At 37.5% G+C, this 14,563-nt stretch overlaps 1 protein-coding gene across 1 annotated transcript; it reads left to right on the forward strand.

Annotated features, from left to right (window-relative positions):
- Positions 1-1,728: 1,728 nt before the first annotated feature.
- Positions 1,729-14,096, forward strand: xrcc6 (X-ray repair complementing defective repair in Chinese hamster cells 6). The gene is made up of 12 exons (XM_063003131.1): positions 1,729-1,930; positions 2,061-2,173; positions 3,330-3,471; positions 3,566-3,817; positions 3,899-4,085; positions 5,128-5,314; positions 5,393-5,565; positions 6,269-6,426; positions 6,572-6,701; positions 7,491-7,591; positions 13,666-13,782; positions 13,878-14,096. Exons 1-12 carry the CDS (start codon positions 1,858-1,860, stop codon positions 14,072-14,074), a joined length of 1,830 nt encoding a protein of 609 aa, XP_062859201.1. The 5' UTR covers positions 1,729-1,857; the 3' UTR covers positions 14,075-14,096.
- Positions 14,097-14,563: the final 467 nt, after the last annotated feature.

The raw sequence follows: 14,563 nt of genomic DNA on the forward strand, positions 1-14,563 counted from the left end.
CAATGTACCACTGTATTTACTTATCTTCACTGTAATAGTCTGTCGCTGTTACAGTTTGTTTGTTTGTTTATTGGGATTTTAACGTCATGTTTTACACACTTTGGTTACATTCATGACAGGAACGGCAGTCACTCATGACACAAGGTTATAACGAACACAGTCCTGGACAATTTTGTATATCCAATTCACCTCACTTGCATGTCTTTGGACTGTGGGAGGAAACTGGAGCTCCCAGAGGAAACCCACGCAGACACGGGGAGAACATGCAAACTCCACACAGAAAGGACCCGGACCGCCCCACCTGGGAATTGAACCCAGGACCTTTTTGCTGTGAGACGACAGTGCTACCCACCAAGCCACCGTGTCGTCACTGTTACAGAAAATGTCATTTTGGTGGAGTTTTTTTTTTAATGTAAACGTTAAGTTATGATCAGTGTATATTTTAACATTTATTTTAAAATTTTATACGGGTGAAGAAAAGGAGTCGACTCCAAACACATTTGACTCACGACGACTCAGTTACTGTTAACAGAGAACTGACTCCAAAGCTTTAAAACCAATTCCACACAATGAAATTAAATTGTTGGCTCTGACAAATCCCTCCATTCACACAAGCACTATTTAAGTTAAATTAAAATGGTACAAATAAATGAGTGACCTAAAATGAAAAAGCACATGCTATAATAATAAACTACTATAAAATAAATATATAATGTGGGGAAACATTATTCACTGCTGTAGTCGTAACCACTAAATTGTACCTTATGCACTTTTAATAATGTACTCATTGTTTAAGGCCTACTTGTATTTAGAAATTGACTCTTCGTTTCTTGAATAAAATAAATGATCTTTGAGCTCTGTAGTTCATTTTTATACTGTTTAACAACTTTATTAAACAACACATATTACATAAGAAAACATCACAGCCAAAGTATAAAGTACACAATAAATATTATATAATTAACTAAGAATTGCTTGAGGTAATAAAAGTAACAGAAATAAAATATAACTAAAATAAAACAGCCAGGAATTTATAAATAATACAATTTAATGATTTTTATAAACATTAAGGCGGAAGTTTTTAAGCAGTGTTAAGGTACTTTTCACCTTCACATTTTAGAGTTTCTCAGAGTTTTAATGTATTAATGTAAGATATAAAGCATGGCTTAAAAGTGTTGAAATTTGGTCTATTATTCATAAATATGGCAGGCAGGGGCCAGAGGCTATGTTAGAGGGGCCAATTACTTTCTGCCCAAATGTGCATTGTGGGCATTATGAGGAAACAGTCGATATTCAATAGAATTCAACATTTTATTTATGCAGTCTACATTTTCTTGAGTTTGATGTAAACAGATCAACAAAGAATCACCATTTAAGGCATTTGCTTAGCTTAAATGTCATTTATTCAGTCCTTTTCTTTTTCATATTCAATTTGAAGATGCATCTACCTTAATTATTAAAAAGTATCGGTATCGATACCGGCGATACTGGCCCTGTATTTAGTTGGTATCGGATCGATACCAAATTTAGCAGTATCGCACACCACTACTCTGTAGTTCATTCACCGTGCACGGACACTTCCTGGTGCACATGACCCGCCCATTGAGCGACAGAACGGTTGGATTGACTCGCTCTGATTGGTCAGTTGAACCGTCACTCAAACTGTAGCCCTTCAGCACAGGCGAGCACTCAGCAGCGCGGGGTTTTGCACTTCTGCTAAGTAGGAAGTGGAAGAGAAAGTGGGTAAACACAAGAAAGTATAACTAATAATTCAGGCAAATCTTAGTGACATTTACGTGCGTAAATAATTTGATTGCTGCATTAAGAATTCATTAGATAACAGGCTGAGAAAGAAGAATGGCTGATTGGTCAGACTACCGTAATGATGATGATGATGATGTTGAACAAGAAGTGGGAGAAGAATCAGCAGGTTTTGTGTTTATTTGTTTGTTTCTTTAATACTCAACTAGGACTTAACTAATATTAAACTTTTGTGAACTTTGTCCCGTTTTAATAATAACCATTTTAAGCATAAAATAACGTATTATTGTTATTATTAGGTGAATATAAAAGCAGTGGTCGTGACAGCCTGGTGTTTTTGGTGGATGCATCTAAAGAAATGTTCATAAAGGGAGAAGATGGAGAGCCCTCTAACTTTGACATGACCATGCAGGTAAAGCAAATGTGGTCTGCTACCAGGGATGCACTAATCCAAAATCTCTAATCTAATATCACTTTATTATTTAATATTTAATCTATACTTATTTGTACAATTTATATTGTTGATTATATTCAACAATTATATTGTGTCATAGTCTCTCTCTCTCTCTCTCTCTCGCTCTCGCTCTCAAAAATAAGTTTGGATTTTGGGGTCAATACTGGCCTAAACTATTGGATTGGATATGACAGTCATAACAACAGTTATGATTTTTGCTGACAATTAATTGCCATATCAGTATTTGCAATTAATAATTACATAATTTTTTCCTGTTGTTTTCATTCAAAAACAATAATTTCATTACACACAGGTTACAGAATGTTTGAACGTTTTCTAGTTACTCCAGTGGTCAAAACCACAAATTAATAACAAATAAATTTTTCAGGTTTTAATTGGCAATAAAGATTAAAGTATGATGACATTGTAATTTGACAAGATTAATAAAGTCACTGATTATAGACTGCAGTATTTACCACTATGACAACGTTTTGTTGTAATTCTGATGACTAAATCCCTGAACAACCATAAATTGACATGTCTGTTTTTGTGAAAATGCAATTTTATCTGATTTCTCTTGACTTATATTATTAAATAGTGATAAAATGTTTTCTTATGAAAATAATATGTTTATTAAGTTTTGATCAGCAAGAAAAAATAATTACATTATTTATCTGGCATTTATCATGTCTGGGTTTGGTTAAGTCAATTTAAGGATTTTCCTTTATGTAAAGTCCACTTCTTGCCAGTTTTCTACTTTTTTTGAGACAGATTAGAATGTGGTTTAAATGAGAGAAGTGAGATCAGAAATGAATAAAACAGGCAAAAGTTTATATTGTACCTTAATTGATAAGTTACGTTTTATATAATAACCATTACTATTCCAATTTAATATTTAACTCGTCGATATGAATAGCATTTAAGCTCTGTAAACTGTACAATGAACTTCTAAATTACTGTAAACATAGCATATTTTACATAACCATGTAAAAGAAAATATAAGGCTACCCCATAAGCAATTCTTTAATATTTTGCATAATCTGTAGGAGGATAATCTCTGTAGTTAAAGTCACGTTGTCAATATTAAATCTGTATTTCTTTTTCACTTCTCTAGTGTGTTCGCAGTGTGTACACAAGTAAAATCATAAGTAGTGACAGAGACCTGGTTGCACTAGTGTTTTATGGGACTGAGCAGAGCAAAAATCCCAGAAACTCTTTCAAACATGTCTATGTCTACCATGATCTGAATTCTCCTGGTGCGTGACCTTTTTTTCTAACGTTTTTAAAATTAAATTTTGCATGTTAATCTGCATGTAGTAAGTTCACAGCAAAATGTTTTGTTTTCCCCAGGTGCTCGACATGTGCAAGGTATAGATAACCTGAGCGGTGCTAAAGGAGCTCAGCTGGCTGCAAAGACTATGGGCAGTGGAGAGACGTCACTCGGAGATGCTCTGTGGTGCTGCTCAAACTTGTTTAGTGACATTAAGCTACGGCTCTCTCACAAACGGCTTATGATTTTTACCTGCAGAGACAACCCTCATGGAGGAGACGCTGCTCGAGACAGGCAGGCTCGCACTAAAGCTGATGACCTTAAAGAGACAGGTGGGCTAAATAAACAAGAGTATAATGCTTAGCTGTTGTGGAACTTGACTCTAATTTTACTGATTCTTTTTTACTATTAAGGGGTGGTCATAAACTTAATGCACCTCAAAAAAACGGGAGGGTTTGACGTCTCTCTATTTTTCTGTGACATTGTGAGTCAACCTGAGGATGAAAGTGAACTTGGGCTGCAGCTCAATCCTTGTGAGAAACTTGAGGAACTCCAGAAGAGGGTCAGAGCTAAAGAAATGACTAAAAGAACCCTGAGCAGGTAGGTAAAGGACTCATTTTCGACTGATTAGTCTGTTTCTCAGGAGATTACATCCACATTACATGTTTACAAAAACCTTTCTGTACTATTGGAGGGGGTTAATCAATAGCAAAGACAAAACTAGATCTTCATCTTAAGAAAACAATCCAAATGGCTTTACTTGATTTGGTTATTAAGGAGTTGTTTCAAAGCACTGGTGTACTGGTTTGAATATTTTCTAAAGGGTTTCACCACTTTACCACAAACCCTTGTGTTCATATTTTATGACCGTGACTGACAATCCTTTAAAAGGCAGCCTATTTCAGTCACTACTGTGTGTTTGAGTTTTCCTTTCACAATTGTGTATTATATACTGTGTGCAGATATATTATGTATAGATAAAATATATATTGATTTAGTCTTACTAAAACCTTTTAGCCAAAATATCATAAGCTAAAATATGTATCTCTTGACTGATTGAAAGCTTAATTTAAGCTTAATTTAATGACAAAACAAGATTAGTTGATGGATACACTAAGCAATGAGCCTATAATGACCCAAAGGGGTGCACATTTTGCAAATTTCTTTTAATTGATAACTGACCATTTTAAAGGATCCCAATAAAATCTATTTATATCAACACGTTTTCATACCTGATTTAAAAAATTGTAACACAGCCAACATGGCAGTAACAGTAAGATAAGCATGAACATGGTGAGCAGAACCAGCTTAACATCACGAATGTAGATTTTTACAGTCAGTTTTGAACAGATCATTACAGGAGCAAACTAAACATTCTAATCATTAATAGTTGGTGTATTAAATTCTTCCTGACAGCAGTAGTGTAATGATTATAAGATGAGATGCAGAGTTTTCCCTTTGAGCATAATGCAAAATATTCACATTACACACAGATTAACATGCAGCCTGACTTCATCCTGAGATAAACTGGCTTTTTAATGTGTAGTAGTTCCACGGTTCATGATTTAAATAATATAAGTGCATGAAAAAGTTTGCCTGATGTTTATTTTAGTTTTTTATATTTTACACTCTTTGTTATAAGATTAAACTTTTCACTGGGAGAAGGAATGAAAGTTGCTGTTGGTGTCTATGTGCTGGCTAGAACAGCCACAAAACCTGCTGCTGTTAGACTGTATAAAGATAACAATGAACCTGTTCGCACCAAGACCCGTCTGTTTCACACCCAAAATGGAAGTCTGCTTTTGCCAAGTGACACCAAGAAATCCCAGGTAACTGCACAAATATGAAAAGAAGCAAATTTTACCTAAAGTAGATTCTTGTTTATGCTCCTGTCTCTCTTTTTGAAGGTTTATGGTCACAAGCAGATTGTGATGGAGAAGGATGAGGTGGACGAGATCAAAAAGTTTGATGATCCAGGACTGGTTCTCATAGGCTTTAAGCCAATGGAACGTTTAAAATTACACCATCACTTACGACCTGCACTCTTCATATATCCAGAAGAGGAGCAAGTCACAGGCAAGTGTTTATTAGTTGGATTCCCCCCCTTTTTATCCCAATCTAGTCATTTCCAATTCCTGATTGTGAATCTGCTGTCACCTGCACAACCCCCAATTTTGTCAAGGAGAACCAGATCAGAACACACTCTCTCCGACATATCCAATCCTTGACCGCTTCTTATCACCTGCTAGTGTTGAAGAGCCACACTAAGCTTCATGTGCCCCACCCCGACTTGCACAGGTGCCTATACAGGTCCTTGGGATTGGATATCACAGCGAGAATAGACCACATCTAACCTGCCCTTGCTCAAACACGACCAGTTGTATTCGCATGAACACCCAGCCAGGTCCGTGGCTCTGATGGGATTCATACTCGCGAGGCTATAAGGCCATAAGTGAGCTTTGAATAGAATGGTGTAAATAACCATGTAGGGATTTTTGAGGACATTCTCAGAATAGGATTCATATGCATATGTTTTAATGATTCATAACAGGCCTTGCATATACTTTCATAAATCATTTGTTAGAACCTTGCGATGGTTGTATGTTAAGGATACCACATAAAGGATAAATCTACACTTGCCTTTTTAATTTTATTTGTTAGATGTAAAATACTGTAAATGAAAAAATGCCCATAGCTTTTAAAATGCCCAAAGCCAATTACCAGGACTGATGGCATTTCCAAATTTCAAATCACAATGTCTATTTTAATTCTCTTTCAGGAAGTTCCTGTGTGTTTACAACTCTGCTGCAAAAATGTAGTGAAAGAAATGTGTTTGCATTATGCAAATACACTTCACGGCGAAACACTCCACCTCGATTTGTGGCTCTGGTACCTCAGAGAGAGATCCTGGACCCAAGTCAGGTTCAGGCTGCACCTCCAGGTGTTTTTTGTAAAATTTTTGCCATAATGTTTTATTACATAATAAAAACCCACATGTAGTTCACTGTTATATTGTTAGATATTTAATGTGATTTTTCTTCAGAAAATAAAATAACACCAAATGTCTGCATATTTTTATCACACAGGCTTTCATGTGATTTTCTTGCCCTTTGCTGATGATATTCGTACTTTGGATTACCATGTTTGTCCTACTGCCTCCGATGAACAGACTGACAAGATGAAAGAGATTGTACACAAACTCCGCTTTAAATATAGGTATTCTGGTTTGCTTCTTTCTTGGCTTGGGTTGTTAATGCAAAACATGTTGAATTAAAGACATTTTTAAAAAATCACTGTATTATAGATGCTTTCGTTTAAAAAAAAAAAACTTAATAATGTTTTTGATTTATAACACTGGCATTCCGGTGGCACAGCGGTCTATTATGCTTGCCAAACGCTATTGGCCAGCCAGATGTTTAAACTATGATAAGTTATGTATGAGGGTGGATGGCCGAAGCCCTGCGATGGATTGGATTGTCCAGGGTATTCCTGTCTTGTGCTCCAATGTTTCCAGGAAAATCAGATCTGCCACGAATCAGACAAGGATAAAGCGGTTGATGGAAAATTAAAAGAAACCATTGGGTGGCAAAAGTAAAAGTCACATTATTTACTGTTCAATTTAAAACATGGGTAAATTAAACCTCAACATAGAAGTATCCGTAATTCAGTTTCAATTTATGTAATTAAATCAATATACTCAGTTGCTTTACAATTACGGCATTTAGCAGACGCCTTTATCCAAAGCGACTGGGACAGTATACAGTCTGAGCAATTAAGGGTTAAGGACCTTGCTCAAGGGCCCAACTGCAGCAACCTGGCAGTGGTGGGGCTTGAACCAGTGACCTTCTGATTAGTCCAGTACCTTAACCGCTAGGCTACAGCTGCCTCAATGGAGGCTTTAAAAATGCAAAACATTAAGTTTCCTAATTCAAGCATCTCCTAGCTTATGTCACTGTATTTATTAATTACTTTTTCTCTCCATTTTTCTAATTTTGTGTGCTTCAGGAGTGAGGCTTTTGAAAATCCAGTTCTGCAACAGCACTTTAGGAATCTGGAGGCCTTAGCTCTGGATATGCTTGCTCCTGAAGCCATAGAAGACCTTACAAGTGAGTGGTAAACATTTGGGCTATGAACTATGTTCTCTCTTGTGTTTTTTTTTAATTGGCATTGTGTTTAAAGATGCGTAAGGTAAAATTTAGTTATGGTTGTTACAAGGTGTTACAGCAACAGAACTTGTATTCTCCTAGTGCTAGCCGTTTAGCATCTGGCATGTACTTTGTCAGAGTATGATAAACATGTACTCCCTTGTTGGAGTTGAACTGTTAACAAGTCAGCCAGCCTTATTTTTAGGCATAATTTTATAATACACATGCCTTGATCACAGTGTTATAAAGTTCTGTTTCACTGGGTTCTTCAGATATTTACATGCTTATTGTTTCAATAGTAGGAACAATAAAATATTATTTATTGCACCTTGTGACTGTGACTATGAGGTGATTTAGTTTTTTTACTTTCTTTATGTTCACGCTAAGTTTAGGCTGTGCATTTAGGAGCAAAGCCACAGTTGAGTTTTTTTTTATTCATCGAGCAATTGTATTCTACATAATGCAAATTACAACTCTACATACAGTACCAAATACATAATTTAAACTTAAATGTGTGGTTTAGGCCACACAACCATTATAATTAAACAATTAATACTTCAGCAGCATAGGAAGTTTTACAAAAGTAAAAGTTGAAAATACAAAAATACGTCAAGTCAAGTTAAGTCAACTTTATTTATATAGCGCTTTTTACAATAGACATTGTCTCAAAGCAACTTTACAAAATCCAGGACCAACAGATACAAAAACCCCTGTTGAGCAAGCCGAGGGCGACTGTGGCAAGGAAAAACTCCCTGAAAATTACAGGAAGAAACCTTGAGAGGAACCAGACTCAGCAGGGCCCATCCTTCTTGGGTGGCCTGGAGGATACTTTAAATAAATACACGATTTACACAAATCATACAAACACAGAATTAAATGATCTAAAAGTCATAACTGGTAATAAATAGATAAATAAACAATTAAATAATAATAGAGTTGTTATCCGCTCTAGTCTTCAATAAAGTCTGTAGTGATTTCTTGTCGTTGCAATTACTCCAGACCCGTCACATCTGACAGGAGCAGCATCGTTGTCCCGGCAGTCTCGACTTCAATCCTTAACCTCGGCGGGTAAACAGGTTTCCATCAGAATGCCCTCGGGGTAAAACAACAGAGAATGTAGTTAATAATGTACAATTCTAGTTGACAAACAGTTTTACAGAGAGTTTTAGACTCCGGCAGCCCTAATTATTACAGCATAACTAAAAGGGAGAGCGAGCAGGTAACAAGGTCATGAAGGCTTTCACAGGACATCAGCGCCCATCTCCCCACCGTCACCAAACCTGAGTGATCGGACAAGAGAGGCAGAACGACAGCAACCCAACATCCCTGATCACCACAAGTTTCTATGACCAAGAACATCCAAGCTCTGCGCCTTTGTCTATACTAATCAAAAGCCTGAGAAAATAAATATGTTTTCAGTCTAGACTTAAACATTGAGACTGTGTCCGAATACCGAACAGAGGCAGGAAGATTATTCCAGAGTTGTGGAGCTTTGTAAGAAAACGCTCTTCCACCAGCCGTGATCTTTTTAATTTTAGGAACTATAAGTAACCCTGCATCTTGTGAACGAAGTGGACGCGCTGGGCTGTAGTGATTAATAAGTTCACTCAGATACTGTGGAGCCAGACCATGTAGCGCTTTATAAGTTAGTAAAAGTATTTTGTAATCAATGCGAAATTTAACTGGCAGCCAGTGTAGAGATGATAGAACAGGAGTAATATGGTCAAATTTTTTAGTTCTAGTTAGCACTCGAGCTGCTGCATTTTGAACTAATTGGAGTTTGTTTAAGGATCTACCAGAGCATCCAGTTAGAAGAGCATTACAATAATCTAACCGAGAAGTTATAAACGCATGGATCAGTTTTTCGGCGTCATTAACAGATAGTATATTTCTTATTTTAGAAATGTTACGCAAATGATAGAAAGCAACTCTAGTAATATTATTGACGTGTGTATCAAAGGAAAGATCTGAATCTATTGTGACACCTAAGTTTTTTACATCTGGGCTGGGAGTAACAGAGAAAGTGTTTAGGTTTAGCACCAGGTTAGACAACTTGTCTCTTGCAGCTTTAGAGCCAACAAGTAAAACCTCTGTTTTATCTGAATTAAGTAAAAGAAAATTACATGACATCCAGTTTTTTATGTCGTTTACACAATCTTCTATCTTACTGATTGTGTCAGTATCATTTGGTTTGGCTGATATATACAGCTGTGTGTCATCTGCATAGCAGTGAAAGTTTATGCCATGTTTATGAATAATTTCACCTAGTGGAAGCATATAGAGTGTAGATAATAGCGGTCCCAGTACCGACCCCTGTTGAACACCATACTTTACTTTTGTAGTTTCCGAGCATTTATTATTTACATAAACGAATTGAGAGCGGTCAGTCAGATATGATTTAAACCAAGAGAGTGCGAGTCCTTTAACACCTACTGTATTTTCTAGCCTCTCCAGTAAAATGTTATGATCGACCGTATCAAACGCTGCGCTAAGATCTAATAGAACAAGAAAAGAGACACATCCATTATCAGAAGACATTAACAACTCGTTAACTACTCTAATTAATGCGGTTTCGGTACTATGGTTGGGTCTAAATCCAGATTGAAATTTTTCATGAATACAATTTTCATTCAAATAAGAACATAACTGTTTGGAAACTACTTTTTCTAATATCTTAGAGACAAAAGGAAGGTTTGAAATTGGCCTATAATTAGCTAGTACATGTGGATCAAGATTAGGTTTTTTAATCAGGGGTTTAATAACAGCACTTTTAAACAATTTAGGTACATACCCAAGGCTAAGGGATGCATTGATTAATGTAAGCAGGGGCTCTACAATAGCTGGGAGTAAATCTTTAAGTAAACGAGTTGGAACAGGATCGAGTATACACGATGATGACTTCGATGATTTAATCAACACAGTTAGTTCATTTTGGGAGATTGGATTAAAGGAATTTAGTTGGATTACCTCGTTACTATTATCACCAATGCTGCTCGGAGTGAGTCCATACTTAACATTGGCAAGTGACACACTCTGACTCTGAAGTCGTATTTTTTCTATCTTGTCATTAAAGAATTTTAAAAAATCATCGCTGGTACAGTCAGGCGGTATTTTAGATTCAGTTTCATTAACGTTTTTAGTTAATTTGGACACTGTCTCAAAAAGGAATCTGGGATTGTTTTTATTTTTCTCTATTAGGGATGAATAATATAAAGATTTAGCTTTTATAAGTGCATGTTTATACTCAGTTAGAGCATCTTTCCAAGCAATCTTATACACTTCCAGTGTAGTGTGACGCCACTTGCGTTCTAATTTCCGTGCTGCTTGTTTAAGTGCGCATGTGTGGTCATTGTACCAAGGAGCAAGTTTTTTCTCCCTAATCAGTTTAGTTTTGAGTGGGGCTATGTTATCTAAGGTTGTGCGCAGTACGGTCTCTAGGTTTTGAGTTGCCTGATCTAGTTCTTTAGGTTCTGATGCTGATATATTTGGTAATTCTGGTAGGCAGTTTATGAACGCTGCTGCAGTTGCAGATGTAATAGTGCGCTTATATTTAAAACGATGTGGTTGCTGTATATTATTGGACAGGGACACTTCATAAATTAGTAGAGAGTGATCAGAGATTAAGTCATTCTGTGGTACAATTTCCAGGTTGTCTATGTTTATACCATAAGTAAGTATTAAATCTAAGGTATGTTTACAGCGGTGAGTGGGTCCTGTTACATTTTGGGTGATGCCTAAAGATTCTAAAATAGAATCAAACGCAGTTTTGAGTGGATTACATTTATCCTCATAATGGATATTAAAGTCACCAACAATTAAAGCTTTCTTAGTTGATAAAACTAATTTAGAAAGAAAATCGGCAAATTCGTTAAGAAATTCTGAGTAAGGACCAGGGGGTCGATAAACAGTAACCAGCTTAAACATACTAGTTTTATCAGATGAACATTTATTGGTTATGTCAGAGATAAGAACTTCAAACGAGTTTGTTATGGGAGTTGATTTTACAGTAAGACCTATGTCCTTGTCATAAATTGCGGCTATTCCTCCACCACGACCACTAAGACGTGGCTTATGTTCATAACTGTAACCCGGAGGAGATGCTTCATTTAAACCTAGATACTCATCAGGTCTAGCCCAGGTCTCAGTTAAACAAAGTGCACTAAGACTATTATCTGTAATTATTTCATTTACAATTACTGTTTTGCATGCAAGTGACCTGATGTTTAGAAGTCCTAACTTTAGTTTAGCTTTACTATGGTTTTCATGATGCTCATTTAGATTAATTTTAATTCAGTTATTATGACATACTTTTTGATTTTGTTTTGGCTTACACCTGCCACGGTAAACAGACACAGTCTCAATGGTTTGTGACCTAAGGATTCCGGGTGACGTCCGATGGCGACTCGCAGACAGTCGGTTAGGCCTGTTAGTCTGCTGCCTGGTCTTGGCTCTGGATAGTCATTTAACACTATCTGCCGCTACACTAACGCGGTGGTAAAGCCTGTCACCTATGCTGCAAGAAATGCGAGCAGCACCCTCCCACGTGGGGTGGACACCATCCCGCTTCAAAAGACCAGGCCTTCCCTCAAAGGTGGACCAGTTATCTACAAAATCAATGCAGTTTTCTGAGCACCATTTAGACATCCAGCGGTTCAGCAACAACAACCTGCTGTAGGTTTCGCCACTGGGTCGAATCGGTAAGGGGCCAGAGCACACTACTGCCTCAGACATCGACCTAGCTAACTCACACACCTCTTTAACATTACTCTTAGTAACCTCAGACTGCCGTAAACGAACATCATTAGTGCCGACGTGGATAACAATCTTCGAAAATCTACGATTAGCATTAGCCAGCACTTTCAGGTTTGCTCTGATGTCAGGCGCCCTGGCCCCCGGAATACAAGTGACTATGGTTGCTGGTGTCTCTATGGGGGTTGCAATACGCACGTGTCGGAGCTGAGAATCTCCTATAACCAGAGCACTTACATTAACAGGCTGCTCAGCGGGTGGCTCACTGAGTGGGGAAAACCTGTTGGACACGTGCAACTGAGATGGTCGGTGCTTTGCCCTACGACTATGTCGCCGAGATGTCACCCAGTCGCCCCGCTGTGAGGACTCTAATGCCGGAGTCTGGGGTTCTGTACCTGAACTGCTGGCATTCGGGTGAATCTACAGCTGAATCTAAGCACTCACTAGTAGTAGTCTGTTCTAATGCCCGAATGCGCCCTTCTAACACTGAGATCTTCTCCGTCAGACTAACAACTAATCTACACTTATCACATATAAAGTTATCACTAAACACGGAGAAGGAATAACTGAACATGTTACACTCGGAACATGGATATAATGCTCCTGCTGGGGCCATAATAATAATAGAAATGTACTTAGCTTTACAAGATGAGTTGGAGATGATGTTTATGTTGGATTCACCGGCGCTTCTGCTGGTTGTCACAGAAGAACGGCTTTAATTCCGGATGAAACAGGCGATGATAAGCTGGAATACAAAAACCACCAACCAAACCAACACAAACGCGCTTCGTTCGGACAAAAGCGGCTGTAATTCTAAAGGAGAACGGTGTTATGTGCTGGTGTACTAAACAAATAAACGCGCTTCCTACGAACAGAAACGGTTATAACTCCCCACAAAACAGAGGTGTTTTAAGAGCTGAAATACAGAACACAACCAAACACAAACGCGCTTCGTGCGGACCGAAAACGGTTTTAATTCTGGATAATTAAGATGTTTATGCGCTGAAGTACAAAAACAAACAAAACCGGCTTCGTTCGGATGCCGGTAGCAGAAGTTTCCTAGTTTCCAACACAGCACGAATTTACGTTAGTAAACACAAGCGCTTTTTTACGATAAACAAAATAAAACTAAATGTTTTATTACTAAATGTTTTATTTATACGTCTAATTTTAATTATTTTACTTGGAACTATAAATGTTAAAGATTACTAAAATACTTTTGTATGTATTATGCATGCTCTATACTTTACTGCTTTGTATACTTATGCTTCTTTTGCCTGTTTTAGTGCCCAAAGTGGAAATGATAGATGGTCGCCTTGGTCCTCTAGCTCAGGAATTTAAAGATTTAGTCTATCCAGCAGACTACAACCCAGACAGCAAGACTGCTGCTAAACGCAAACCAGGTGAGAATGTGAATTATTATTTTTTTTAAATGTAACCTTTTAAAATGCTATATAAATAAGTTGCAAAAATGTAAATGTTTCCTTTTTGTACAAAGCGGTGTCTGCTGGTGGTGCTGACAAGAAGCCAAAAGTTGAGATTTCAGAGGACGAGCTGAGGGCCCATGTGGCTAAGGGCACTTTGGGCAAGTTAACAGTACCTGTGCTTAAAGACGCCTGCAAACAAATTGGAGTGCGTACAACCGGCACCAAGAAACAGGAACTTATAGATGCTCTAACTGCACAGCTCTCCTAATAAACTGGTGTTCAAAAATTGAGTCTGGCAAGTAGTAGTTATCATGATATAAATACCGCTACTACACATTGTTTTTTAAGAGCTTTGTAACACAAGACTAGCATAAGGACTGTCATTAAAACTCTTTTGCATTTGCTTTCTAAGAAAATGTGTTTTTGTTTGTGTGTGTATATGTGTGTATACTTAGAGCCATGGGAAGCCACTGGACACGTCTTTACATAAACAGAGGATCATTCTTTTTATTTTTCTGTGGCTTGTTCTGGTGTCTTGACCAGACAGTAATTGCCAATCCAGCCTGCCTCAATCATATAGAATATGATTGACATGTATATATTATAAACATGCTCTGGGCATAGCTCTGCCATCCCAGCTCTGAATATCACAGCTGTGCCATGTATTCACTGTTGAGCCCTTGAGCAAGGCACTTAACCCTGTCTGCTCCAGGGGTGCCGTACAATGGCTGGCCCTGCGCTCTGGCCCCAGCTTCCA

Source organism: Trichomycterus rosablanca, chromosome 10, assembly GCF_030014385.1.
Source record: "Trichomycterus rosablanca isolate fTriRos1 chromosome 10, fTriRos1.hap1, whole genome shotgun sequence".
Taxonomy (NCBI): domain Eukaryota; kingdom Metazoa; phylum Chordata; class Actinopteri; order Siluriformes; family Trichomycteridae; genus Trichomycterus; species Trichomycterus rosablanca.